This window comes from Trachurus trachurus, assembly GCF_905171665.1.
Source record: "Trachurus trachurus genome assembly, chromosome: 24".
In the NCBI taxonomy this organism is placed as follows: domain Eukaryota; kingdom Metazoa; phylum Chordata; class Actinopteri; order Carangiformes; family Carangidae; genus Trachurus; species Trachurus trachurus.
Genome location: NC_139910.1, coordinates 27,578,705 through 27,605,944, shown reverse-complemented (window position 1 = coordinate 27,605,944; position 27,240 = coordinate 27,578,705). Strand labels below are relative to the sequence as shown.

At 40.3% G+C, this 27,240-nt stretch overlaps 2 protein-coding genes across 2 annotated transcripts; one reads left to right on the top strand and one right to left on the bottom strand.

The window, feature by feature from the left end:
* Window positions 1-466: 466 nt before the first annotated feature.
* Window positions 467-14,627, top strand: adgrf3b (adhesion G protein-coupled receptor F3b; the record flags this gene model as incomplete). The annotated part of the gene is made up of 10 exons (XM_084000803.1): window positions 467-478; window positions 562-622; window positions 3,379-3,519; window positions 8,596-8,712; window positions 9,227-9,414; window positions 10,099-10,284; window positions 11,265-12,563; window positions 14,160-14,201; window positions 14,441-14,470; window positions 14,559-14,627. The coding sequence occupies 10 exons, from the start codon at window positions 467-469 to the stop codon at window positions 14,625-14,627; spliced, it is 2,145 nt and encodes a 714-aa protein (XP_083856929.1).
* A 1,293-nt stretch (window positions 14,628-15,920) lies between these two features.
* mep1a.2 (meprin A, alpha (PABA peptide hydrolase), tandem duplicate 2) lies at window positions 15,921-26,299 on the bottom strand (the record flags this gene model as incomplete). Its single annotated transcript, XM_084000802.1, has 14 exons — window positions 15,921-16,071; window positions 16,325-16,529; window positions 16,658-16,831; window positions 17,645-18,091; window positions 18,242-18,457; window positions 19,086-19,232; window positions 24,119-24,340; window positions 24,886-25,061; window positions 25,265-25,382; window positions 25,473-25,548; window positions 25,647-25,684; window positions 25,969-26,022; window positions 26,120-26,144; window positions 26,237-26,299. The coding sequence occupies 14 exons, from the start codon at window positions 26,297-26,299 to the stop codon at window positions 15,921-15,923; spliced, it is 2,112 nt and encodes a 703-aa protein (XP_083856928.1).
* Window positions 26,300-27,240: the final 941 nt, after the last annotated feature.

Here is a 27,240-nt window from a genome sequence, read left to right as displayed (position 1 = left end):
AGAGCACTTTATTAGGAACACCCGAGCATTTCCTTTCTTTTTCTCTCGAACAGCATCTCTTTTTTGTTTTGTTTTTTTGTGGCATTGATTCCACAAGATGCTGGCAACTTTATTCTGAAATTCTCTTCCATGTCAACATGACTGAATGACATTGTTTCTGCTGATCTATATCAGTTGCCCAGTCTCCCCTTCTGCCACATCATAAAGATGTTCTTCTGGTCTCAGACTAGACAGGTCACTGGTGTTCATGTTGCATCATCCTGCCAGAAGCAACCATAGGGAGATGGTCCAACTGTGGCCATAAAGAGATGCATATGGCCATCAACAGTCCTCAGATTGTTGGCCAAGGACACTTCACAAGCAGATTGTCTTCTCTCTGACGTTTAATGTGAATCTTCTGCTGCATTTGCATGATTTAATGCATTGCACTGCTGCCACATGATTAGATAACTGGTGTTCAGGTGTAATGAAGTGCTCGGTGAGTGTGTATTTGATGTATTAGCAGGCTGCATGTTCCATAATTGTTGATACTAGTTTATGTGATATGTTGTTTCCCAACAGATAAACAATGTGTTCCAGGGTGTTAATATTTCTGATCGGAGCTGTGTTCATCCTCTCTCAGGTAAATGCTCATCTCAGTCTGTGTTGTATATGTTTGGACATGACAGAGCAAGGCACTAATTAAAATTTGCTCATTTTTTTTTTTTTTTACAATCTAACATTCAATTGTAGTGTAGACAATGTAGAGTTTAGAATATATACACACACACACACACATTCGGAAGCCGAGAACGGCCACGCCCATATTTTTTTAAATGACCATTTTCTCGTGATAGCGACTTATTATGTCGTTATCACAAAGTCTGTTTTCCGATGATAACAAATCGTAAGTAAAGTGAACTCGTACCAGATCGAACTGGTACGACTTCACAGGTCGGAAAAACACGAGTTACGAGTTGCCTTGAACGCACCATAACGTCTTGTCAGCCGATGGAGTTAGCAGCCCCCGCCCTCGTCATGGATCTATTGGTCCTCGTCCCTGCACACACAGCCCTTCATGCCGTTCTCTCTCCTCATTGGATAAAACTTGTAGGATACGAGAAAAGTTTTCTCCTCGGCTCAGAGCAGAGCAGAGGGACTGACAGACCCGTGTTTCGGTCCAAACACTCTATGTAAGTGATTGCTGTCGGAAGATAGAACTATTTAAGACTTATATTAACACAAATATATCACTTACTTCTGCTTTAATTTATGGTGGAATGTGTTGACATTATACCTAACAACAGGGTTCACTGGTGGAATCACAGTTCCACCGTTGGAATGTACTGTTCAGCTCGAGCATGGGGCAGTTAACTCCAGTCCACTCTACTTGCTTGTGTGATTATTGTCCACTTATACTGAGCCTGATTCAGCTGTCAACAATAACTTACCGGTAAGTTATACTTAATGTTTACTGGATGGGCTGGGTTTATTTAACCCAGACCGCTAGTGGCAGCTCTTGAAGCCTGAAAGCAGACGACATAAATCAGCTCACACTGATCTGAGTTCTACACATGGTTCTGGACAATTATCCCATGGAAACAACTCTTCTATTATATCTCTAGATGTGTGTTTTCAACAGAAACCATTAGTTGAGTTAACTTGCGACAGACTCGCCTTTTTAGCCACTTGCTCTGAACATACAGTGGCTAACCAATTGCATTCAACCAGTGAACCCTGTTGCGAGGCAACCATGTCAACACATCCTATGATTATTTCGTTATCACCAGAAAAGGGTCATTATGTGTTATAATGAGATGACAAAATAAATGAATGCATTATCACGAGAAAACAGTCTTTGTTATATCGAGATAACAAAATAATAAGTAGTTACCACGAGAAAACGGTAATGGAAAAAAAAATGGACGTGGCCGTTCTGGGCTTCCGTACACATACCTTCTTATTCATTTAACAAAAATCTCATTTGTAAAGAATGTATTTATTTAACATATTTGTATATATGTATCTGTGACTTTTTTATGAGCTCAAAAAATGATTTATTTGATGCCTACTGAATTACTGTAACAACAGAAAGAGTCGGCTACTGTACTGTTGTTTACTTCTTCTTGGCAGTTGCAGAGCCATGGATGTGCAGAGCCCACAGGTAAGGTCTTTATTAACCTCAAAGGGACAATTCATTGCAAAGCCAACAGGAAATTAATAGCATACAACAACTTGACTCACTAGAAATACACACAACTATATAAAAATTAGAGTTCTCTGGTCTGTTGTTCTGGAGTCTTTGGGTTTGTTAAACATGTTTTTTGGTTAGAGGACTGATGACTGTGCTTAACACTGGTCAGAGACATTGTTGGAGTCAAATGTCAGTTTGTTGTTAATCAATGTCCCCAGTTGCTTGTGATGCTGGACAACTTCAACAGTTTGAGCAAAAATAGGAGGAACAGATAGAGGTTTCTTTCTGAAGTTGATTATTATTATTTATAGGCTATATGAGACCATCTTAGCTTGAAACTCTGCTGTGCTTATATCTGGATTGGACTGACCTGGTTGTCTTTGATGGCAAGTATTGAGGAGTTAAATCCTGCATTTTGATACTGCAGCTCTTTGATTTTTCTCATGCATAAAATTGTATACATTAAATCAACAACAGAGTAAACAATCTACTTTCTGTTTACACTAGCTCACACATGCCTACAGAGCTAATATCTGATACAGAGTTAAAACAGTCTGTTTGGATGGAAATAGTTTTGGTTTGTTAAAGTGTTTTAAAATGGCAGCAGAGTGGTGTGGCTTTGGCCTGGGTGGAGCCCTGTGAAGTTGGAAGGATTGGATTTGGGAAATGCATGAAAAAATGTATTTTATTGCATATGTTTTGTCTTCTCTACAAAAAAAATAAGAAAATCATCTCAGTTTGTAAAAGTTCAATTGCACTCTACATTGTTGCATGCAAAATCAGCCAGGTTGTAGAACCAAATATTTTGCAACCATGTGCAACCAATTCCTTTTGATGTGATAAGGCTTTACACTGAGAGACCGTACTATTGCACGTCTGTCCGTCCTGGGTGAGGGTCCCTCCTCTGTTGCTCACTCTGAGGTTTCTCTGAATTTATCCCTGTTAAAAGGGTTTTCCGTGGAGTTTTTCCTCAGTGGATGTGAGGGTCTAAGGACAGAGGATGTTGTGAGGATGCAATGTAAAGACCTTCGAGACAAACTGTTTGTAACAATGGGCTATACAAATAAAATTGTCTTTCCTTGCCTTACTACGCACTTCAAATGTAATTCAGATGGTGTAGTTATAAGTAATCACCAAGATGACCACCCTCATGGTTGTTTTCTTTATTTTCACTTATTTTCTCTCTTATCATTATTATGTTCCAGTAAATGTCTACATTGCTGAGCTGATGGTGGAGAGCAATGTCACACTGGAATCCCAGACTCTCCTGTCAGTTTTGAATTCGACAACTGGTCTCACAGTGGCAGGCAAAACAGTGACCATCATAGAAAGCCAAGTGGCAGCAGGTATCATAATGGGGCACTTCCTTTTCTCTGCAGTTGTTTCAGATTGTGACAGCTTGAGGGAGGGGTGGTGATTGTTAGGATGGGTACATATAGTAGTTAGGCTTAGTGAAGCTAAATACCTCATGTAATAACACTAACACTGGGTTACAATCCAACTCAGGTAAGTAAGTGTTAACTTGCCTACATCTTCATGTGTTAAAAAAAGAAGGAAAAAAAAGGCCAGCCTTTGTAGTGAATTGTCAATCATGAAATTGATTTTGTTTGCTTCGTAGAAAAAAGAAAAATCATACTGGATAATTACAACTAGGTTTTGATCAATCAGACACAGTCCTAAAGAACAAGACTGTCTTCTCAACAAAATCATTCTGAGGTAACATCATGCCACTAGAAAAACAAGGCCTACTTCTATATAAAATAGAAAAATCTACTGACACTTTAATTCACACCAACTTCCCCAAAAACAAAATGAAAAGCAGATAGGCCTACAGGTTTTGCTGTGCCTTAGATGCTAGTGGTTAGAAAAGGGGGTAACACTTTACTTGAATAGGTATTCATAAGATTGACATAACACTGTCATAAACATCAATGAATACTTATGACAGCTGTCGTTAAGTGTCATTTGGTAAGTTATGTCACTTAATGCAAAGTTGACATTGTTTGAGATGTTTTTGTTCTGACAACTTGACATAAAGACAATTTAAACTGTCATAGCAGACCTAATTGCCAAACTTTAAAAATTACGTCAAGTTCTCATTACATCTCATAATAATTTCAACTTTGCATCAAGAGTGACATAACTTACCGAATGACACTTAACAACAGCTGTCATAAGTATTCATTGATGTTTATGACAGCTGTTATGTCATGGTTATGACAGTGTTATGTCAATCTTATGAATACCTATTCAAGTAAAGTGTTACTGAAAAGGGTTATCTTCTTCTAATAGACCATAGAAAGCATGACGCTACTTGAAGCTGAAAATACATTGTGATTTGTGAGTTTTACCATACCAGTCTAGAAGTAACATTGTGAAATCAAGTTTGATGCTGATGCTGTCTTAGAGAGAGGCAGAAAGAACATTAGTAGTAAGTAGTGTAGTAGTGTTCTTTACATCCATTCATTGAGGTTTGTTCTTGAGTTGTTGTTTTTTTAAACTTTTGTTTCTTTTTTGCCTAAACCTAAAATGTGAAATGTATTCTCTTGAGCTTATAATCATACTAACTATGGACCTTTGTTGCTTTTCAGTAGCTAACTTTGATTGAGGGACCTTTTGTCATCATAGTAATGTTCTGATAACTGCGCTACACCTTTTAGACTGCCTGATCATTGGTGAAACATTCAACTGCAACTGCTCTGAGGGATTCGCTTGGAGCAACGAAGTGTGTGACGCTGTCCATTGCTGCAGAGACACTACTTGCAAAAAAAATGTGACTTACATCGCACCACTCTGCATCCCCAAAGTCACAGGTATCACTCAAGAATTGTGACAAATTCCTCTTTTTTGTAGTTGTTCTAGTCTTAATTTATTTGTTGTCTATTGTAAATGAATGTGGTATTGGAATAGGGCTGACCACCTTAAAGCATATCAGTGGGGTGGAACAAGGAAACCTCCTAAACCTACTGCACATCTCTGATAAATCAGTGTAATTAGCATGTTTACATCTCAACATTATAGGCACATGTTAAGTTTTCACACATATCTGCACATGCATATTATGCTGCAGTATACTGCCGTCCCCTCCGCTTGACGAGCTCTAACCTTTGTTAAAAGTACAACAGAAATGACAGACACAACAGCTGGAGGTCAGGCTATAGCTTTACTACCCTGCTGCTGCCACAAGTGGGTGATGAACTACAGGATGAATACAAACAGGCAACAGATCAACACAGAGATGTTGTGAGATCAGATTGGTATCTATTTTTAGCTTTAACTGGGGAAAAAACACTGTTTGCCTTGCTTGCCCTTCTGGCATGCCATTGTTGTGCATAGCCTACTACTTTTTTCTTAGATTTGACACCCATTGCCATTAACAGTTACGATCAATGGATCAGTGACACTGATGACTTCAGCCGTTTGGGATGCCTCCACAACCACAACGGTACACTTTGCTTTGATAAAAAAAAATTGTGCCACTGAAGGACATAGAATAAGTCAAAAATGAATGACTGAATGCTATTTCTTTTCAAAGCTTCAAGCGGCGGTTGAAAAATTGAATGGCTTGGAGTGCTTCAACATCACTGAGAACAGGTATTTTATATTGCAAATACATAGATTCATTGATTAGATTTTATCTTTTCTTTCTTGATTAGATTTTCTCTAAATTAAAGATGTTTTACTTGGTTTATTTTGATACATTTAGAGAATTTATCATTCGACTTCAGATTAAAAAAAGATCAATCCAGACATCTATTTCATTTCAATTGTATTTACTGTTACAAATTAGTAAAATATGAAAGTAATTTTTAGAACATCTACTGACGAAGAAACTAAACACATTAATAATATCTTCACTGAAACAAACAAAAACAATCAACATAAAATGTTGTCCATGCCATTAACCACCTATCTTCATTGTTTCTGAATCTCATAGGGCCCGAAGTGCCGACTTTAAAGCAGTCGTCAGGGTCAAATTTGAGAGTTCTCGTCTTCAGAAAATAGTGAAAGAAGTGGAGGACTGGCCCAGTAACCCTGTGGTTTTTGTCGACACTCGAGGTCAGTAAAAACTGATTTACCTGGAATCATTTAGATTTAGGTTTAGGTGTGGCAGTAATGCATCAGTAACCCTTCCATTACATTTCTCTCACTTTCTGTTTCCTGACCTGTGTTTAAAACAGAAAGATTGTGGATTTGCCGGAAACTGCAGTTAGTACTGATGTCCACAACAACTACATTTTTTAACAATCTCAATGACTGGAAATCCAGATCCAGAGCTGTCCAAAACATGGAAATCATATGACAGGATATTGTTTATTCTGCCCGTAAACATACTGAGCGTGTCAACGCGAGACTTCACAAGACTTTCTATTACAGCTCTGTTTACAAACATGTCGGCTTTCTTGAAGTAGATAAACCCCTCGGTGTTTGTTTGAGTCGCCATCTGACGCTGTCCGTGGAAAAAATGTGCAGCTTTGAGGGATGTAAACAGCCTGAACAGGGAAGATCAGTCAGCTCCCATTATACGCTGCCGTGCGTGGACAGACAGAACTACTGCATAACAGGGGCAATTAAAACAAAAATCTTCAGAATCCTTCTTTTAGACCTAAAATATTAGGAATTAGAAAGGCCCCAGGTTGAATTTGCCTGGAATTGTCCTTTAAGGTGATACTCACCTTTATATGAGACTGTAAGACCATGATGTGGATCTCAGAGAGACTGAAAAGAAGTTTCTATCCACAAGCTGTCAGGCTCCTGAATCAGAACATGCCATGAGCATCTCTCTATCTCTCTAACCCTTTTGCCCTTTGGTTTGCACTTGATCTGCTTTTTAAACTTGGATGTTTTTATACTGAAATGCCTACTTGCTGCACTAATGAAATTATTTTCTAACCTTGTCTATATTTTAAGTTTGTTATTTATATTTACAATTTCTTTTAACATGTTTTTATTTGAGGGACAGCACAGTCTGGGGGGTGTAGTCAGGATTTCATTTCACTGCTTGTTGTAAGTGTACACTTTAACTATGCATGTGACAAATAAAGAATCTTGAATCTTGAATCTTGGGGATCGTAAACGTTCTACAATTCATGGAAATTTGCATAGTAAATTCAGATGTGTAGTCTTTACAAATATGTCAAAATAAAAAGTTTGTCATAGTATGGAGTCACACGATCTGATATCACCAAGTAAACAACAGCCCAGGACTAACCCTAACCCTAAACCTAACCGGTTGGTTACAACAGCACTCCTGGGCTGTTAATTACTTGGTGATATCAGATCATGCGTATGGAGTCAATGGGGAAGAATTTGTCAGTATTCATGGATATCCACAACAGATGTACATTACCCACCTTTAGTTTTCCACATTAACCAGAATCAATTCTGATCCTGACTGGGACACGTGAGTATGCACTGCTGAACTGGACAGGTATCTTGCTTTAGACCAACGTCTTGGATGCATATAGATCACCCATTTAAAGGCTATACCTCCCTCTTCATGACTAATCATAATTACTGATGTGCATTTATTTATCTTTCTGCATACAGGTATGGTCACCATAGAAACCCCAGGGTCTATAGTGAATTACGGGTCCACTGTCCAATTCAATTGCACATATGAGGAGGACGGACACATTGCAGGATGGAACATGAGCAGGCCAAATGAGCGCTTTGAACTCAACGATGGCACTGTGGTGACAGTGAGTGACATGTGTACCTCCGGGAGATCCTGTGTTGCTCTTACAATTCAGAATGTGATTGGCTTATGGGAAGGCAAGTGGAGAGGTTTCACAATATACCTGAAGTTAAACTGAAATCAAGTTTGAAATATCCCTGTGTTTGTCTAGACTGTATTTATTTGGTCAACGTTGTAATTACCAAAAAAAAAGATTTACAGTAATGAAACTTATCGGCAGGATATCAGTGTCCACTGGAAATTTGAAATTTTGTCTGTGATAGATAAAGTTGTAATGTAATTGGTGCAGATTTTGAGTAGATCACTTTTTAAGGAAGAAAAACCACACAACACATTTAAAAGAAATGGTCTTGTACAGCCAATCATTGACATCACCAAACATCATCATCAATATCATTAATTTGTTTGCCACGGTGTAGTCACATACTCTGCTTATACATACATACACGACCATAGAATATAGGCTAGATGTAGCCCACATAGATGTCATCCATAGTCCTCTGAAGACAGCCATCCTGACAGTGTCTGACTCCACCTATCTCCTGGACAATCCGGAAATGGGTGGAGCATGTGTTCATTTAATTTCCATTTCCATTTGAACCATTACTTTAACTATGTTTACATCCAAAACAAATCTATTGGTGATCTGAGACATCTGTGAGAAAAAGAAATCATATTCATATTCAGCCCATAATTTCTGATGTCATCTACATGTTTCCTGCAGGTACATACGAGTGTGGATTCATGCAGGACGCTGTCAGGCACATAGCCAAGGCACATCTGAGTGTGGCTCTCCTGCCTGATGAGATCAGCTTGACAATCAACCCTCTCACTGTGGATTGTGAGGGGAAAAAAAGCGTCAATGTCAGTGTCACTGCTACTATCCAAAACAGCACAGAGCCTTTTGTTGTGTGGTGGAGCCTCAGGGGGAAAGGAAATCACTCTCTCAGCAATACGTGTAAGACAAATCTGTCCGTCCATTTTATTCCGTCTCTTAGCTGCAACATGTAAAATTGACACACAAACCTAACTCTAACATCTTTGATTACAGATTTGAATGATTCCTTGGTCTATTCCTTCAATGTTTCAATCCAATGCACGAAAACACTTGAGGCACAATATGTAAATGTCACTTTTAAAAACAGAAAAAAACAAACGAAATCGGCACGAGTGGATATCCCAGTAATCTATGGTACCTGATTCTTTAAATACAACTATTTTAACTGCATTTACACTTTTACACAATCTAATTCATAGTCTAATATGACTTTCTTGCTCTGTCAGAATACTTTTTTGCACCCATTTGCATTGTTTTCTTGTGCATCCTCCAATAATTTGCAATATTATTCTTCAAGCGGGTGAAAAATTTTGCGAAGAAGATGATCCTTGGCCTAAAACCCCAGGTAAAGATACAGTGATTATTCGAATATGTCCAGAGGGCAGGGTCGGCTACAAGTCTCGCACTTGTGGCGGTACTACCTGGGAGCCGGTGTTCTCTTTCTGCATCAAAGAGGAGTTGAACAAAGTTTTCAATGAAGCTGACGTGAGTGAGACTTCGGTTCTATCTGATCTATCATCTTTCCATGCCATTATTTGATTTTTTTTAAAATCTATTATGTTATTAACATTTTGTACATTCATGGTTCTGAATGGTTCTATAAAGTCCTGCATTCACTAATTGAAAATGTACAGCACAAGAGATCAAGCTACACCTCTTTGCTCTTATCAATAAGATTCTGCCAATTTATTGACTTTTTTTGCTAGAATTCTCAGACCCTTACATTGTGTACAGTGTAGTGAAGAGAGTAGGAAGGAAGCCAATTAAAACCAAGCTGAAAATACACCAAACAACTCCAACTATAGGCAACATACCTAGAGGCCTGGATGCCCCTATGGATTCAAGCTATTTTTTTAATTATCTTAAATTGTAATCACTCCAGGTATAAGCATGCATTAAAACAAAAATGTACGTGGCTTGTTCAAAGATCCTTGGAAAATATGTTAGAATAGAGTTATGCCATATATTTAGGGGGTCTGAAGAATATGTTATTGTATATCAGTTGTGTGTCTGTACTGTAATTTTCAAAATCACAAAACCACTGAGTTTAAAGATTGAAATTATAATTCCTGGTCATAAATGTTTAAACCCCACCCACATTTTTCATAACAATGCACTTTAGCTTCTTCTTCTACACTTATATGGAAACACTTTGCTTTTCTCTGTTAGAAATTCAAAATGGGGCTGGGGGCTACCCAGACAGTGGCCATGGATATATTTGGAGGACTTAAGAGCAGCTCTTCATTTTCCTCTGAATCTAGTGATGATACTGCAGACATTAGTGCCTCCATCAACATTCTGAGTGTGATGGCCGATGGATCAGAAACTACTGCCTTGGATGACGACGTCTTTCCGGTGAGCCCCCAATGATTATTGTCACTTTTACTGTTAAAGAGCACACAAAGTCCTACTCAGACTCTTCATCATCATACCCTTCTCAGCAGATGTAGCTGTTCAGTTGTCATGGAGATTCTTTACTTGCTGTCACATAAACTCTGTAATATATTTGGTCATGTAATACAGTAAGAGGTGGTTGTAGTTGACAGATTCAAATTCAAGCATGAGCGGCTTGCATAAAGCCCCATTATGTAACTTATTTGGCTTTCCTAAATACGTATTTCACTGAAGTGGAATCACACCCGCATACAAATGAAAGTTTTCTCCTACCTTAGAATGAGTTGTTACAAGTCGTTACAAATACATAAGTGGGTGATGCACCGAACTGAGGCGGCCATGTTGCATCGCCACTTTTTACGTTGAGTGGCAGCGTGACCGTAGGTAACCATAGAAACTCAGCGGAGCTCTGGGCTTGGCCTGTTAAAACTGTCACCACTGTGTAGTGTGAGGAAGGACGGAGGCACTGGTGTTGCATTCAGGTGCAGTCAGGCAGACGGCCGTCGGCAAACCAACCGGATGTCATTTTACTCCACCAGAGAAAGACGGTAAAACAATACCACATCACCATGACAACATATTGTCACGCCTGTATTGTTTTGCCTCGTGCTGGCGGACCACTTGTTTACATAGACGCTTGTTTATCCTGTTAGATGCAGCATCTGTTGTCTGTCTGATGTCTGCCCGATTTCACGTGAATGCAACCAAATCAAGAACGTTCAGATATGCAACCGCAGCACTAGATGGGGGGAATTCCTACACATTATACCCTTAAGGTCACAAAAATTAAATGATCGTAATGACAAGCCCAACATTTTTGTGCTGAGAATTATTATTATTATCGTTAGTTTAAAATGATTATGGTATTGGTTCTGGTAAGACTATGATTGTGACGTATGAGAATAAATAGATTTTTCCCTCTTGTATTTATTCTCTCTTAGGACTTTATGGATGCAGCGAGTAATATGTTGAACAACTCTTGGACTGGGGTCAACGAATCAACTGTTCAAAACATGTCATCAGCTTATCTATTGTCTGTGGAAGGTCTGGTGAAAAATATCCAAGTAAAGAAATCCACCACACTCAGTAGTCCGAATTTAGACCTCAAAGTCTGCACGGGTGAAGACTGTAATGTGAAAGTGTTTGATATCGGCGTGAGACTAAACAAGAGCTCAGGAACCATGAAAACTGTTGCTGTGAAAAATATTATGAATAAACTGAAAAACAACGTCCCCAAGACAACACCTACAAGTCTTTTACTCTCAGCCACCCTGGAAGGCAACGATACATCTTTGCAAATTAAACTGGACTTCCCCATTGAGGACCATGGTCGCAGGACACCCCTCTGTGTTTTCTGGGACACCAAAAGCAATAAATGGTCACAGGAGGGATGCGTTCTTAATGCTAGTCAAGGGAACTATACCAGCTGTGAGTGCAACCACCTGACGTCTTTCTCTGTCCTCATGGCCAAAAGCGACATATCCACTGAGGTACTGGACATGATCACCAGTGTGGGCCTTGGTGTCTCTGTCTGCTCCTTGCTGATCTTCCTCATCATTGAGGCTCTGGTGTGGTCTGCTGTGGTCAAGACCAATCTTTCGCACTTCCGTCACACAGCAATAGTGAACATTGCTGTTTTCCTTTTGCTCGCCAACTGCTGTTTTTTGGCTTCCAGCTATCCTGAACACATCTCTGAAAACATGTGCCTGGTTATGACCGTATGCAAGCATCTGTTTTACTTGGCCATGTTCAGCTGGATGCTGTGCATGAGTGTCATGCTTGTCCACCAGCTCATCTTTGTCTTCAGCCCACTGAGGAAAAGGGTCTTCATGTTCCTCTCCAGCATTGTGGGTTATGTTTGCCCAATTCTAATAGTGGGATGCAGCTATGTGTATGCCAAATACACAGACAAACGCTACTACAATAGGGACACCTGCTGGTTGGTTTATGAACAACTCTTGGAGGGTTCTATGCATGCCTTCCTCCTTCCTGTGGGAACTGTTATTTTGACAAATCTCTTTTCCATGGTGGTTGTCATCGTTACTCTAATGAAGTCCTCGATCCCTGACAGCAAGTCAGACGAAAAGGATGCAGTCAAGAGCATCCTTAAAGTGGTGGTGTTTCTAACACCTGTTTTTGGAGTGACATGGATCATTGGCTTCTTTCTGCTCATGATGGAACCGGACGATCCCATGCATCAGGTTGCCAACTACAGTTTCGTCATCCTCAATTCCTTCCAGGTAATTTGAAAGCAACCCACCTGAGCATAATCTTGATATTAACACATTTCCTATCTGAATACCTGCCCTACAACTTAGGGTGCACTATCTTTTTCACAAATGAAACCTGCAGGTTAAAGTGATACGCCAACATTTTTTTTCGTGTCTTGCCTCATTTCCGAGTCCATGACCAGCAGATAGACACCATCCTTTCAACTGTGTGTGCAGTAACAAGGGAGATAGAGCCGTATCGCCCGTAATTAGCTTAGCTCAAACGCTGTGAAGTGTATAGGTAGTGTTAGCCTGCCTCCTACCCGAGCCAAAATCAGCAGTCAGAAGCTGATCTCATTTTAGCTCTAAACTCTGTAAATATATCACTTTATCAACATTTCAAACATGTTTAGGCGAGAAAGTAGCCATTTAGATCAGCATTGTGTCGTTAATTTGTCTAAATACCAGCTGTTTACAATTTTGTTCGGACAAATTCGGCGCTATTCAAGCTAGCCGTTGTGACCAACGCACTTCCGGTTACTTTCACAAAATAAAACACCCATTTCGCCCTTTACATACAGAAAACCATGACGATAGAATTTGTGCTTTTACTTTGAAATAGGAAGCTAACCTACCCTCGATGTAGCTAGCTTGAACCAAAATAAACCGTCTTTGCTTGAACCATCTGTTTTGACCAATCTCGTCCCGTTACCGGCATTTGACCGCTCAAGATGCCTTACCGGAGAGTTTTGTCAGCTCTGAGACGAAGATCGGCCCGCCGGTTTCCATTTAGAGTTGCTGAAGAGTTTCTCTGATGACTTTAGGTGGAGGCAGGCTAACACTACCTATACACTTCCAGCGTTTGAGCTAAGCTAATTACGGGCGATACGGGCTCTTCCTTGTTACTGCACGCACAGGCGAAAGGATGGTGTCTATCTGCTTGTCATGGACTCGGGAGTGAGGCAAGACACGTAAAAAAAAAAAAAAAATGTTGGCTTATCCCTTTAAGGGTCACAGTATGACATTTTCAGTTTTTGAATTAATTAGATTTACATGTTAATAGAACTGAAAAAAATCTACAAAAACAATGTTTGTTTTATTAATTAGAGAACAGTGGGTGTAGATTACTTTTGCAAGTTTAATTTCAGAGAAAAAATATTTATTTTTTGTCAAGTGCAGTTTAGTGCACATCAGTGTATTTTAATCCAATCTTTAACATGCCTGTAAGGTCCAGCAAGATTTCATGAGTGCAATGCAACATCCTCAATGATGTATTAGATCAGTGCTTCCCCGGTTGTTATTATCCACACCTGCAAGCAGTGACAGAAGATCACTGCTCAATATAGTGATATCTGACTGTCAGCATTAGGAATTTGTATTTGTGTCTACCAGATCCCATGTAGTGTACAGTATAGTTGACATGATTGCATATAAGGGAAAGGTGTTCACTGGCAACACTTAATGTAAGGTAATTATCAGAGGACAGTTTAACCTATTCGACGGCACATGTAAACGTCCACAATCAAAACCTCTACAACTTCACTGTAGATTGTACTGCATTGGGTGAACAAGTCAATTTCCTGCATTGGTTTGATTTATCTCACACTTCTTCCTCTTCTCTTGCAGGGCTTTTTCATTTTGATAACAGGGTGTATTGCTGAGCAGAAGGTAGGTTTGTCATTTTATCAAAGTTATATCAATCACACTTTATGTATTGTGTCAATATGTCCATCGATATGATTGAACTCAAATCCAATAATAAGTACACCAAGTGAACAAAGCATTAATGCCTTGGCGTCCTGGAAATCCTGTGCCATGGTCTGAGGCCTTGGGGTCCAAAAAAAAAAAAAAATGCATTTAGAACCAAAAAACCTTATAAAGCGATCCATTTGTGCTGTTATTAACAGGTTCGAGAGGAACTGTTGAAGCTCATAATGGTAAGTTCACCAATAATGTCTATCCAAAATTAGGCTACACCACAATATAATGATAATGTGTATTATTTGACTCTGTTTCTACCCTCAGGCCAAATCAAAAGGAAAGGGTACCAGCACGAAGAATTTTAATTCTACTACATACACAAAAGACAAATGAAATCTGAGGTCAGTCTTGTTGTATTGTCGTCCATCCATTTGTGCATCTTCACACAATTCCAATAAACATAACGTTTCAGGGCTATTAAAAGCTGCTGGTTGGGTTCCTGCACCAGCATGTGAGCATCACTTGTTCACAAAGCTTTGAGCTGAATGATAACATGCTCACAGTTCCAGATGAAGAAGCACACGGAACACCAACTACATGCAGACTGTTGGCTGAGGACACTATTTCCAGATGCCCCATAAACACATCTACATGCACACACACATCAGTGGATGCTACATTTTACAGTTCACAGATGCTCATTGTTGCCTACTTACATACAAGAAATGGGTAGATTTAGGAGATACTGATTCTATCATTTACAGGGTCAATTTTTTTGAAAGATTTCTGGTCAATTACCCCACCAGGGTTTTTTGCACAGTTATAGTTTTTGGGATATCTCACAGGATAAATTATGTGTTTTTATGATTATAGCATATATTGTGCAGCAGCGTCCAGTGGCAAATGCTGCTGCAATAACTGCAGCAACTAGCAGCTTGATTGGCTATGCCAAGTACCATGGAATGGGTCTGTCAATCACTGCATCTTCTCTATATTTCAGATGGTGCCGACAGAAACATCAGTTCACATGCACATGTACACAGCTCCACTTGTAGCCTTCAAGAGACCATGAAATAGAGTTTGCTTTATGTTAGATTATATTTCACAGACTGTTACATTGGGTTTAATGATTGTAGTAAGAAAAGAAAAAAAAAACTGGTTGATTTTTTTTTAGCTTTTATTTAATAGAATATGTTGTGCATTGTTGCCGACTTCAAATGCTGACCATGTAGGGAAATACATAGCCTACTCTCTTATGTGTCTGGCTTGGTTTGACAATTTTATTTAAAGTCTGTAAATGGGTACTATTTCCACATGAACCATAACCTGTATGTTTGGATTGTAAGCATTATATATATATATATATATAAATCTCAAATGTAATGTAATGACGCCAAATAAAATAAAGATAAGGAAAATAAGGTATTTTATTGTTCTTCACATCATGTTCGATTTAGATATTTCAATCCAAATTTACAAATTTATAACAGAGTTAATTTATCAGACTACATTTGATTATGTTTATTGTCGAAATAAACCACATTTGACACAATGGTGCTGAAGTTTCTTCTATGAAAGTCTTAGTATTCCTCATTGCACCACTATTGGTTAGATTTATTTTTATAATGGAATATTAACCGACCATGAGGGGAAAAATGGAAATAAAGCCACTACAAAAAATGTGTTTCACTGAGCTCTCCTTACAACAGTGAAGATTGCCAGTGTCAGAACCACCGTCCCAGCTGCACCACCGATCAGAGCTCCCAGAATGCCTCTGTCCATGTTCAGGTGCTCACATGTTTTGCCACTGTAATAGGTGGTCTGGGTTGTTGCACATCTGAAAAGCAGAAAGGCATTGTTTATTTGTATCTTATTTCTTATTCTTATTTCTTAGCTGTTATGAGGCTTTTTACTATAAATTACATTCTAACTTTACTTGCAGGTTACTGCTATCACCTTTTAACTTTTCTTTATGTTTTAGATTGGAGGCAATTTATGTCAAAGTCAGAGGGTCATCATATTTATGAAGACACAGCCTGATATTCACCATGGAGTCTTTAGTGATGTCTACTCCTCTACAAAACACATACCTGCATGAGGCTCTGCCTTCGCTCTCCACACAAACTCCTCCATTAAAACAAGGGTTGGGGTAACAGGGGTCGGCAGCACGTGCTTCTCTGTGTTTTGGAGCCTCGGGCCTCAATTCTACCTCATTGATTGGCTCCTCATCTGTCATGCCATTATTTTGTGCAACCGGTTGGACAGGCACTTCACTCTTGATCAGGTGGGTCAAGTCTAACAAAAAATACAAACAAACAAAACCTTTTTGAGTAATGTGAAGTGCACAGGTATTTGCTGTTTCAGTCAGAATGTGTAATAATGAATTGACTGCAGGTAAAACAACTGATAATTCCACTTCTCACCATTGAAGTCAGCCGTGATGATGAGGTCGTTGTTCTTGAGGAAGCTTCGTCTGTGCAGATGCTTGTGAGACATGAACGTGCTCCAGCCAAACTCTCCACCACGATAGCAATTGCAGTTTTCATCCCACACTGCCCCGGAAGTACTTGTGGGCTTGTTCCAGCGGGCATGAGTGTCTGAACAGAGGAACAGGCAAAAATGTACTCAACATGCTCTCAGGTTTTCAGATACATTTGAGCTGTGTTGTTACATAATCACACATTATTATACTTGAAACAAGATGTCAGGACTGAGATCATTCAGAGAGTTCAAATTGAACTGTTCCATTTAGGCTACAACAAAGACAGGTGTCAGAGCCATTGTCTGACATGTTTGAAGGGATAGTTCAACATTTTGGCAAATTGGTCAGTGTACGCTATTTTTAGATCGGCCGTGTCGAGCGGCGAGCTGCTCAGAGCTACGCTACGGAGGCTCATGGGATTTCTTGGTTTCCCTCATCAAACTCATCAAATACACAATCCAACAACTCCAAAACGCTCTGATGGACAAGTTGTGACCTGCACATTCACCACGCTATGAGATAATAACGGAACATTACTAGACAGAGTTGTTTTTGAGGCAAATTCATGCAAAGCCGCTGTTGCGCGTTACATTTGATGAGTTTGATGAGGGAAACCATGAAATCCCATGAGCCTCCGTAGCGTAGCTCTGAGCAGCTCGCGGCTCTGCTCCGCCTTTCTAAAAATAGCTTGCACCGACAACTAAAGGTAACGAACCTACTGCTATGACTATAGGGATTATGGCAATTTGCCAAAAATGTTGAACTATCCCTTTAAGTCAGCTGAAACACTATTGTGACTCATGAAAACAGAGTCTTGTGACTGCATGGGGCATCCCTCATTAACAAGAGGTGGCTTTATAATTAGATGAATCAGCCCCTATCATCCTCCTAGTCAATGTCCCATTTCTTCAGTGGCCAATGCCATTACCAGTGGTGAAGCTTCTTGTAGAGGACATCCTCAGTTTCACATCAGGGTCCTGATCCATGGCAACGATGGTCACCTGCCTGTTTTGGGCCGGCCATTGCATCACTGCATCATTTTCCCCGCTGCAGAGGTGGAAGGTCATGCCGACATAGTCTTGGTAGGCACCGTCTCTTCCATTGGGGTAAATACTGATGCCAAAAGAGTAGCCCTCTGAGGTGAAGAAGCATCTACTTTTAACCGGGGTGCCAGGGGAAGTGGTTGTGAGGAGGTTGGTGAAGTTGTGGATTTGCCACACAGCACTGGGGCAACTAGTCTCAGTAAGAGTGATGTCATCAATTAGGATAGCACCCGAGGAATTGGATGATCCTCTGATGCCTTGGAAGAGATAGCGAAACTTTTCTGTCACCTTCAGAGTGACATGGGCTATTTTCCAGGCACTATCTCCATTACCTGAGAGACAAGAGGCAGGTAAGGTAGTTACACTCCTGCAGTTTGTGTTTTAATTGAGTCATAGTAAACCTTCATACTATATGGGACAGGAAAAAAAAAAAAAAACTTTGACAAATATGGAAGTAATAGCTTATCGATAAGAACATTTACCAATGATGGTGTGGATTTTCCTGACACTGCGCACAGTCCCTGTGCCGTCATCAGTCCTGAGCCATATCACCAGTTTGTCCCCAGCTTCTCCCGTCATCTTGTAGAAGAACTGCAGACACTGCTCGTCTCTGTTGGGGTAGAGGATACGAGACTCCAGCAAGGCACTGCTGCCAACTGCACCAGAGGATGTGTCAAACTTCATGAAGTAGCCAGCGTCTGGGAAGAGAAGCATGGGTCGCTACATTTTCTGATAATGGGTTTTGTCATAGTAGTAAAAGTGCTGGTAGGAATAAAACAGTTATTCATGTTTTGTTTTTTTATATATATATATTTTTTGGCATTTTTGCCTTTTATTTGATAGCACACAGTGAGATAGACAGGAAAGGGGGAGGCAGAGAGGGGGGGAATGACATGCAGGAAAGGTCTGCCCGATGCGGGATTCGAACTGGGGACGCCTGCATTGAGGACTGTAGCCTCTACATGGGTGGTATGGTAGTTAATTCAACAGTGCAAGGTGAAGAGAATTGTACTTATTTTCTTACCTATTCTCTTTATTTATCTTCTGACATACAGTAGATCTAAATAAGACTTAGTTTATTTACACAGTTACAATAATGGAGGAAATGCCTGGGCTTAAAAGGCCTTAAATCATTGTCAATCAACATACAACATTGAATATCAAAGACTTGAGAAAAATAATAATCATGATAGACATTAGTCAACAATCAATAAGATATTTCATATATGGTTTCCTGAATGTGTTGAATGTATTTGTGTGAAAAAAACCTGAGATTTGCGTTTGTTATACTCTTTTTGTTTATGACCTAGGAAATGTTTCCAATACCTCTGCAGCGCCCCACCAGGGTGTGATCGGTATCAGCTGGACTGCTCAACGTCTGTACCCAGTCTGTGTTGTCTTGTTCATTCTGGATCATCCCACAGATGTTGATCAACTCAAATGAGCACTGGTCCAGAAGAGTGTGTGTGCTGGCTGCAAAAGGACATCAACAGTCAACCCACAAAACCTAAAGTACCACCTGCCTGTAACCAATCAAGACAGTAACAGGATATGATGAACTCCCTAGCCACCCTTTACTGTATTTATGTAGGTGTTGGTTTTACCAGCAAAGGTTCAGGTCAGAGTATGTTAAAGCAACTTTTTGAAAACTATTGCCACATAGTCAACATTATGGAAGCGCAGAGCTGTCACACCGAGAGAGAAAAAAAACCGGCTCAGTATCAGGTAATTACGTGAAAGGTTTATTGTTATAACAATATCTTTTCACATTATAACGTGAAAGTATCACGTTATAACGTGAAAGTATTACGTTATTTCGTGATAAGATGTTTTCACGTTATAAGAAATTATCAATATTTTTCATGCAATAAAGTACCTGTTGAGATCAGGGGTGGACTGGGACAAAAATTTGGCCCTGGACTTTTTGGTCCAGACCGGCCCACTATCTGCGTGCGGATATTGTGCAAACTAGCACCGTTGATGTACACACAAGCTCTTAATAACACCACTATACTAAACAATATACAATATCCAACAAAGTAGAGGAATAGTGTGGAATAGGTTAAGTTTGAACAAGATTACATGCACATAATGAGTCTGCATGCGATCAGAACTTTGGCTAGTTGGCTAAAGTATGGAAAACAATAGTATAATGATCTGAAAAATTGACAAACACTAATTTTATTTTAGAATGTACAGTACAGTACAGCTCAACATAATGTATAGACAATGAAGCATGACAGGAAATACTTGTAATTTGTGTACTGCATCATGAGTAATATGTATGCATTTGTTTTACTGTAACAGTAGTTAATCTGTGTTTTATTAATTTTAACTGTATAATGTTAAACTGTTGAAAGGACAATAAACCATAAACACTGACTGAAAAAATATGTAGGCTAAAGCTACATATTTGTTAAGTTGTTAGCTCAATGTCCTTCATGACCAAATTGGAGTGGGCACAAAGAAAGGTGCATGTTAGCACTTTAATAAAAGCAACTAATCAATTAATCAGGATAGTATATGAATATGGTTATTGTTTTCCAATACTTTAGATAACTAGATTTAGTTGTAAATCACCACACCATCCAGAGTTTGCTATTTATTATGTCAAGTTAAGTTCATAGACAGTTAAGCAACCGTTCTGGACAGTATTTTAATGAATGTTTATCCACACCATTCTGGAAAGCACATAGCCTACCTGCTTAACACGGTATCACTACTGTACCTCCTTCACATGGTGGAGAGTCTTCCTCAACACTTATTTTTTCAGCCTCCTTCTGCACCATAAGGGCACTGGTAATGGGAGCTTCACTCCCTTCAGACTCACGTGAAGGACCTGCTGCTGAAGCTGCAGCATCGGTGCTTCTAGCCCCGGCCAGGCCAGGTGGCCCCTGCAGCAAACATCTGCGTAATTGTTGTACTTTTAGCAGTCTGTGCTGCTAGAGCTTTTCTTTTAATTTTCCTTTCCCTCAATTTTTCCGCACCACCTTTGCGTTTTTTTTTACTTTTCTTCTCCGTTTTTGTGCGCTGGTGTGTTGTTTTTTTCTCTCTCTCGCTCTCTCTCTCATCATGACTCCTCATCATTAAAAGTGATTGGACGAGGGGGGGTCTAGAACATGCGTGGGTGGGACTCCTGGGCCTCTGTAGCCTCTCATAGGGCCATTGGGCCAGGTAGACAAGCCATTAGGCCAATCGTCACCTCTCTGCTGTGTCTGCAGCTGAGCACTGTGGGCCGAGCTGATGCATGTCTCTCTCCCTGGGCCGGGAGAGTTAGGCAAGGCGAGTCATGGCAAAAAAAAAAAAAAAAGTTAAATAAATAAAAATAAAATAAAAAACGGCCGTCTATCGGCCCATTAGTGACCGGTAACTCCCGGTACTCCCTATGGCCAATCCGCCCCTGGTTGAGATATGTGGTTAGTTTATCCAAATGACGCCTGTTTGGAGTGCAGTGAAGCTCAACCTGTGGAGCTGCTAGGCTACCACCTCACAAGTGGATCACAGCCGGGCTGCTGTGGTGGTCGGCCGGGTAACCTCCGCTGTCATCCCGGTCTCCCCGACGTAGGTCATCCGGCCAACCACCTCAGTAGCTCGGCTGCTGCCTCTGTGATGGTCTGCTCGTGCGGCGGTAGCCTAGCAGCTCCACAGGTAGAGCTTCACTACCAAACAGGCGTCATTTGGATAAAAATAACCACATATTGGGGATCTAAACAGTCTAACATGAGGGCTGACAGCGTAGGTTAGCTGGCCGTCCGGCTGTGATCCACTCGTGCGGTGGTAGCCTAGCACCTATCAGCTAGATGGAGCTGCTAGGCTACCACCGCACAAGCGGACAATCACAGAGGCAGCAGCCGAGCTACTGAGGTGGTTGGCCGGATGACCTACGTCGTCATGCCGGGGGAGCCCGGGATGACAGCGGAGGTTACCCGGCCGACCACCACAGCAGCCCAGCTGTGATCCACCGTGCGGCGGTAGCCTAGCAGCTCCACAGGTAGAGCTTCACTGCTCCGTGAATGGCGGAGCAAACTTCCAAACAGGCGTCATTTGGATAAACTATGGGGATCTCAATAGGTACTTTATCGCATGAAAAAATATTAATAATTTCATGTTATAACGTGAAAACATCTTATCATGAAATAACATAATACTTTCACGTTATAACGTGATACTTTCATATCTTGAATTAACCATAGACTGTAAAAAATATGGACGTAGCATTCATGACATCACCCATTGGTTTTGGGGAGTCGTTTCTGTGACTCAAATATGGCGGCCTGAACAGCGCCATGTTGGATTGGCCGGCCGAGAACCCGCCCACTGGCCTCGAAGCAGCTGTCCACGGAGTTGCTCGGACCTGTCACTCAACGTTTCCGCGCCCTAATTGGCAAGAATTTTAAACCTAATAATAGTAAAACGGTAGAGTTAAAAAAAAATTCACCCCCCTCAGAGTGTGTGCGGGGGTTGAAAATATTGGTAGAGACCAAAAAAATAAAATGTACCAGGCTGTAAATATGTTTTTTTAAAGCTGTAAAGTCGGCTATTTTAACATGGGGCTCAATTGGAGTTGCTCCCTTCTGGTCCCAGCCCCCAGAGGCCACCGGGGTACTGCAGCTTTTTGAACGTGTAAGTGGTCTTCACTTGTAGAACCCACAACTCCCCCCTTGGAAATAACGTGATACTTTCACGTTATAACGTGAAAAGATATTGTTATAACAATTGTCATGAAGTTCACGGACTCACTTGCTGTAACTTCACGCTCGGTTTTATTCAGGAGCTACACAGTTAGTCAACACGTAAACATACTGTTGCTACTTCTTCAACTAGCCACAACGATACTAGCATTACCCAGAAGCCCCCACTTCTCTGAGCCCCCAATGCACACAGCGACACCTTGTGGTGTAACACAATATAACAATCCAAACTGAATCACATCACAACAATAAACCTTTCATGTAATTACCTGATACTGAGAAATGAATTGTGATTTCAGCATCAAACGTCATTGCTTACCAAGAACTGCTTCCACTTGTTGAAAGCAACCCCCTTCATAAATTCCTGCTAACATTTCCATATTTTGCACATTCTGTGACATAAACTGTAAACTGTTTTCTTGTCTGTGACAACATCTATTGCATGTCTGTCCGTCCTGGGTGAGGGATCCCTCCTCTGTTGCTCACCCTGAGGTTTCTCCGATTTTTCCCTGTTAAAAGGGTTTTCCATGGAGTTTTTCCTCAGTGGATGTGAGGGTCTAAGGACAGAGGATGTTGCTACGATACCATGTAAAGACCTTTGAGACAAACTGTTTGTAAAAACGGGCTATACAAATAAAATTGCCTTGCCTTGCCTTGCCTCGTATAACTTCTATTTCTATTACTAATTTTCTTCTACTAAAATTAGCATGCTAGCGAGGTAGCCCTAGTCAATCTTATCACCTTCTGCTGAGTCACTGTGGGGAGCATACGTCAGTCCGACTGCCCAAAAGTCCGACGGCTCATTTCTCCGACTACCCATTCTACAGTGTTAAGGTTAGGTTTAGGGTAAGGTTAAGGGTTAGGGCTACTTAAGTCGGAGAAGTGGGAGGTCGGGCTAATGGACGCAAAAATAAAGAAATGTATGGTCGGAGAAATGGGTAGTCGGACAGACGTCATGCGCCCAGTCACTGTGGCGCCAATCTGCCCTGAAAACAAATAGCTGCTCAGAGGACCTGTTGTCTTTTACATATTGTTGTCTTTCCCTAGCTGAAGATCTTGATTAAACATTTGAATAGCTTTTTTTAACTAGACTTTCTGCCCCAGTGTTTACATATGACAAAACCAGAAGAGACACAAGGCATGGTGTCCAACAGCTCTGAAAACATAGTACACATTCTGATCAGCCACAGTGGTTTTTGATATAATCCTGGTGTTGCGTGTCAGGACAATTCACTATGTAAATTAATAGAGGACCCTATTTGCTTAAATGCAAATACATGGTGACAAGGAGAGGCTGTCAGTCTACACAATGTGACACATTACTACTTCCAGTGTGGACAGAAAGGACGGGAAGTTAGAATTTATTTGCATTTATTTGTATTTTTGATCCCTTTGTTGAATGTTTGGCCAATATTCAAGTTTGGTTTTTTTTTTAGCTTTGTTTTCATGCCCCTCAACTCCACTTTACATGTACATACATTAGTGTATGTGATGTAAATGAGCTCCTACAGCACAATACTCACATCTGAAAGCTACGGTCACCATGTCACCATAATGTGATAGATTATGCTTGATAAACAAGGATGTACAGTTTTTTAAACTCTTCGTGGGTCTCAAACTGGACATGAACCTTCTCTAAACTTGACATGTGCAGGAGATACTACTCACCACAGTCGTACATGCGGTTGAGCCTGGTGATGTCGACAGCACTGAAGTCAAGCCGCTGGCCTATGACCTCGTTGAAGTATGGTATGGCGGTGGTGATTGTGGGGATGCTCTCGTTCTTGTTGAAGGACAGAGGCCTGTAGTGCATGATTGACTCATAGTCATATGGCGTGTTCAGATCAGTGATGAAGTCATCTTCATACTTATTGAAGTTGTGCTCCTTCCCTGTAAGGAGAGAACGACACTGTCACTGTCCACATATCTAATAAACAGGGCTTGAAATGAACGTGGTGTTTGGAAATAAACGTCTCCAGAAAGAAATGAATGTGGCCGTAGGAAATAAAAGTCCCTGGAAATCAATAAAAATGTTACTTTTTTTAAAAAGTATAATGACTGAATAAAAACAAATATTACACTTATTCATATACATGTCTACATTTATTTCCTGATTTATTTATTTCAGGATTCATTTCATGGCTATTTTTATTTATTATGTCATTCTGTCCAGCTTCACTAGTGATATAATCATCAGACTCAGCAACTAAAGGTAAAAAAATAAAAAATAAAATCCACCCAACCTCATGAACATGTCACTGATTATCTAGTTAAACGTGGACCTTATGATGAGACTGTCTTGGTGTACAGATCCATATAAATGAAATGTGAATTTTTTCTTTTATGTTTATTTGATTCTTGAGTTTCTTAAGTGCATACCTCAGTATGTCTAAGGCTGTGTCTCTGAATGAAATGATCTGATCATTTTGACCCACCTTCTTCAATCTGATCCCACCAGATCTTGACATAGTCGTCTCTGTCTGAGCGGGACTGTTCGTGGTAAAAGCCCAGAGCGTGGAGGAGCTCATGCTGCACGATGGCCTTCGTGTCACACCTGGCCCCGATGGACACATTCTGGCCCGTTTTATCGTCTCCAACATATGACCAGCATCTGATAAGATTAAATCGAAAAATGTAATAATAATAAATCTAAGGCACTTTCACTGTGTAATGAGCTTTAAATAGCATTTTATCACAGCAGCAGTTCCTAATCTTTGGTTCTTCCATCCTTGGTTTTGATGACTTGACAATTTGGCCCATAAAAGTTGTGCAATAACCAGGTTTTCAAAGACAATCTGGCAACCTGCATCTCACCCAGTGAGCTTGGTGAAGGAGATGTAGCTTCTCTCTCCCTCGTATGGCTTGAAGTCCACGCAGGATCTCAAACGGTACTCCTCAAAAGCCTGGAGGATCACACCTTTGGCATTTAGATCTAAAGAAATAGAAATGCATGTCCCAATCAGTACACATTACTCAGATTTTAGGTTGGTAGAAACAGACTTCATTACTATGCACAGCATACCTAAAGAATCAGTCAAGATGTAGGGGATGGGAAACGCCCATCTTCTTGTTTCATCAAGGATTGCATTTCTGCTGTGCTGCAAGACACAATCAAACCTCAGAGGGAGTACCTGTACACTTTCATGTTCTTATTTAAAAAAGTCATCTCTACACAGGCTTTGTATACTGTACTTACATCCCCAGCAATGTCTCCCTCAAACAGGTGGGTTAACTCTGAAAATGTGGAAGATTAGTTATCAGATATTCTGAGGTTCAAGGTTCAAAGTGTCTTTATTGTTGTGCAGCCAGCAGATAGAAGAACCACATCATACATACATAAAAACAACATGGAAACTCACCCAACAGTGGACATAATAAATACAGCATGAGAGTGTGATACAAAATACAGCATACACATGATAGAATAAAATAAAAGGCAGCACAAGGATAAAAAGAGGAGCTAGTTAGAAGACTCACATGGATGAATATATGATTTTTTTTAAGTTTTAAACAATTACCTCTGTTGATCTCAAGTATGTCATCACTCAGTTCACCTGCATCTGCATTATCACCTGGAGGATACACATTTGTTTAGTTTAGAGTTAAAGATGAACAAATAAAGGAGCTTGTTTTGTATGAATATGATCAGTAAGGTTAATGGAAACCAACCAGTAGGTGTCGGAAGAGCTTTCACCTAACACACAAGAAGAGACACTGGTTAACCATCCACAAAGACAATTTTTCAATTTCTGTGTGTAATTTCAAATTTAAGTTCAAATACTCTACCGTCAAAGCCGCAAAGACTCCAACCAGCACAGCAATCTTCTTCAGAGTGTCTCCAGTGCCCATGTTGTTACTGGAGAAGCGACGTGTTGCCTGATGCCACTGTCAACATGCCCGTGAAGACAGCGGCTGCAGAGGAACTTTGATCAGCATTGTTGTGTTTAATGAGTAACAAACATTTCACACGTGTACCGGCTGTCACCCTCAACACTTAGGGGAGAGTGGGGTATAGTGCCAATTTTTACTTAAATTGCCTTTAAAGCAAGGGGATTATAATAATGCCCCCAACTGAAATATGTACATATAGTTTAGGATGTTGTGCATCCCTGGGAACAATCACTTTGAATCTTAAATAAACCGTTTCAGAAATATAGCTTTAGAAAAAGTGGTTTTGTGGCACAACTTGCCCCCGGTGCGGGGTAAGTTGTGCCATTAGAGAGAATACACTGGGGTAAATTGTGCCATTGATAATTGAAGTAAAACAGATCATTTTAATCTCACAAATGACCCCCCCCATTTAGGGGCAGTCTGGAGCCCTGTTTAACAGTGAAACACAATAATCAATAGTGTTAGCTATTTAAAAAATACTTTGTAGGAGTGTTTATTTTGCACAATTAACCTACTGTATGTTATAGACATATTTAATTTTGGCCCGCGACCCTCCACCCCGATTCATTTTTGGCCCTTCACTGAGAAGAATTTGGGCACCCCTGCACTAAAACATGTGTGAACTGTTTTCAAAGTTATCTATAATTGTTCAAACACAGCAATCAAAAAACCTTGATCATAAATTTTACTTTGGAGGGCAAAAAATATTTTTTTGAACATAAATGTGCTTTCCTCTCAAGCCATGTGTCACCTGCTTGATAGGATGAGTGAAATGGATGCCTCTTAAAAAATATGTGGTCACATGACCAACTTCTTCTATGGTTTTCTAGATAACAGGGGTGGAACTACTTGCCCCTTGGCACAAATTACCCCGCAGCAGTAAACACCTGACCCTGAAC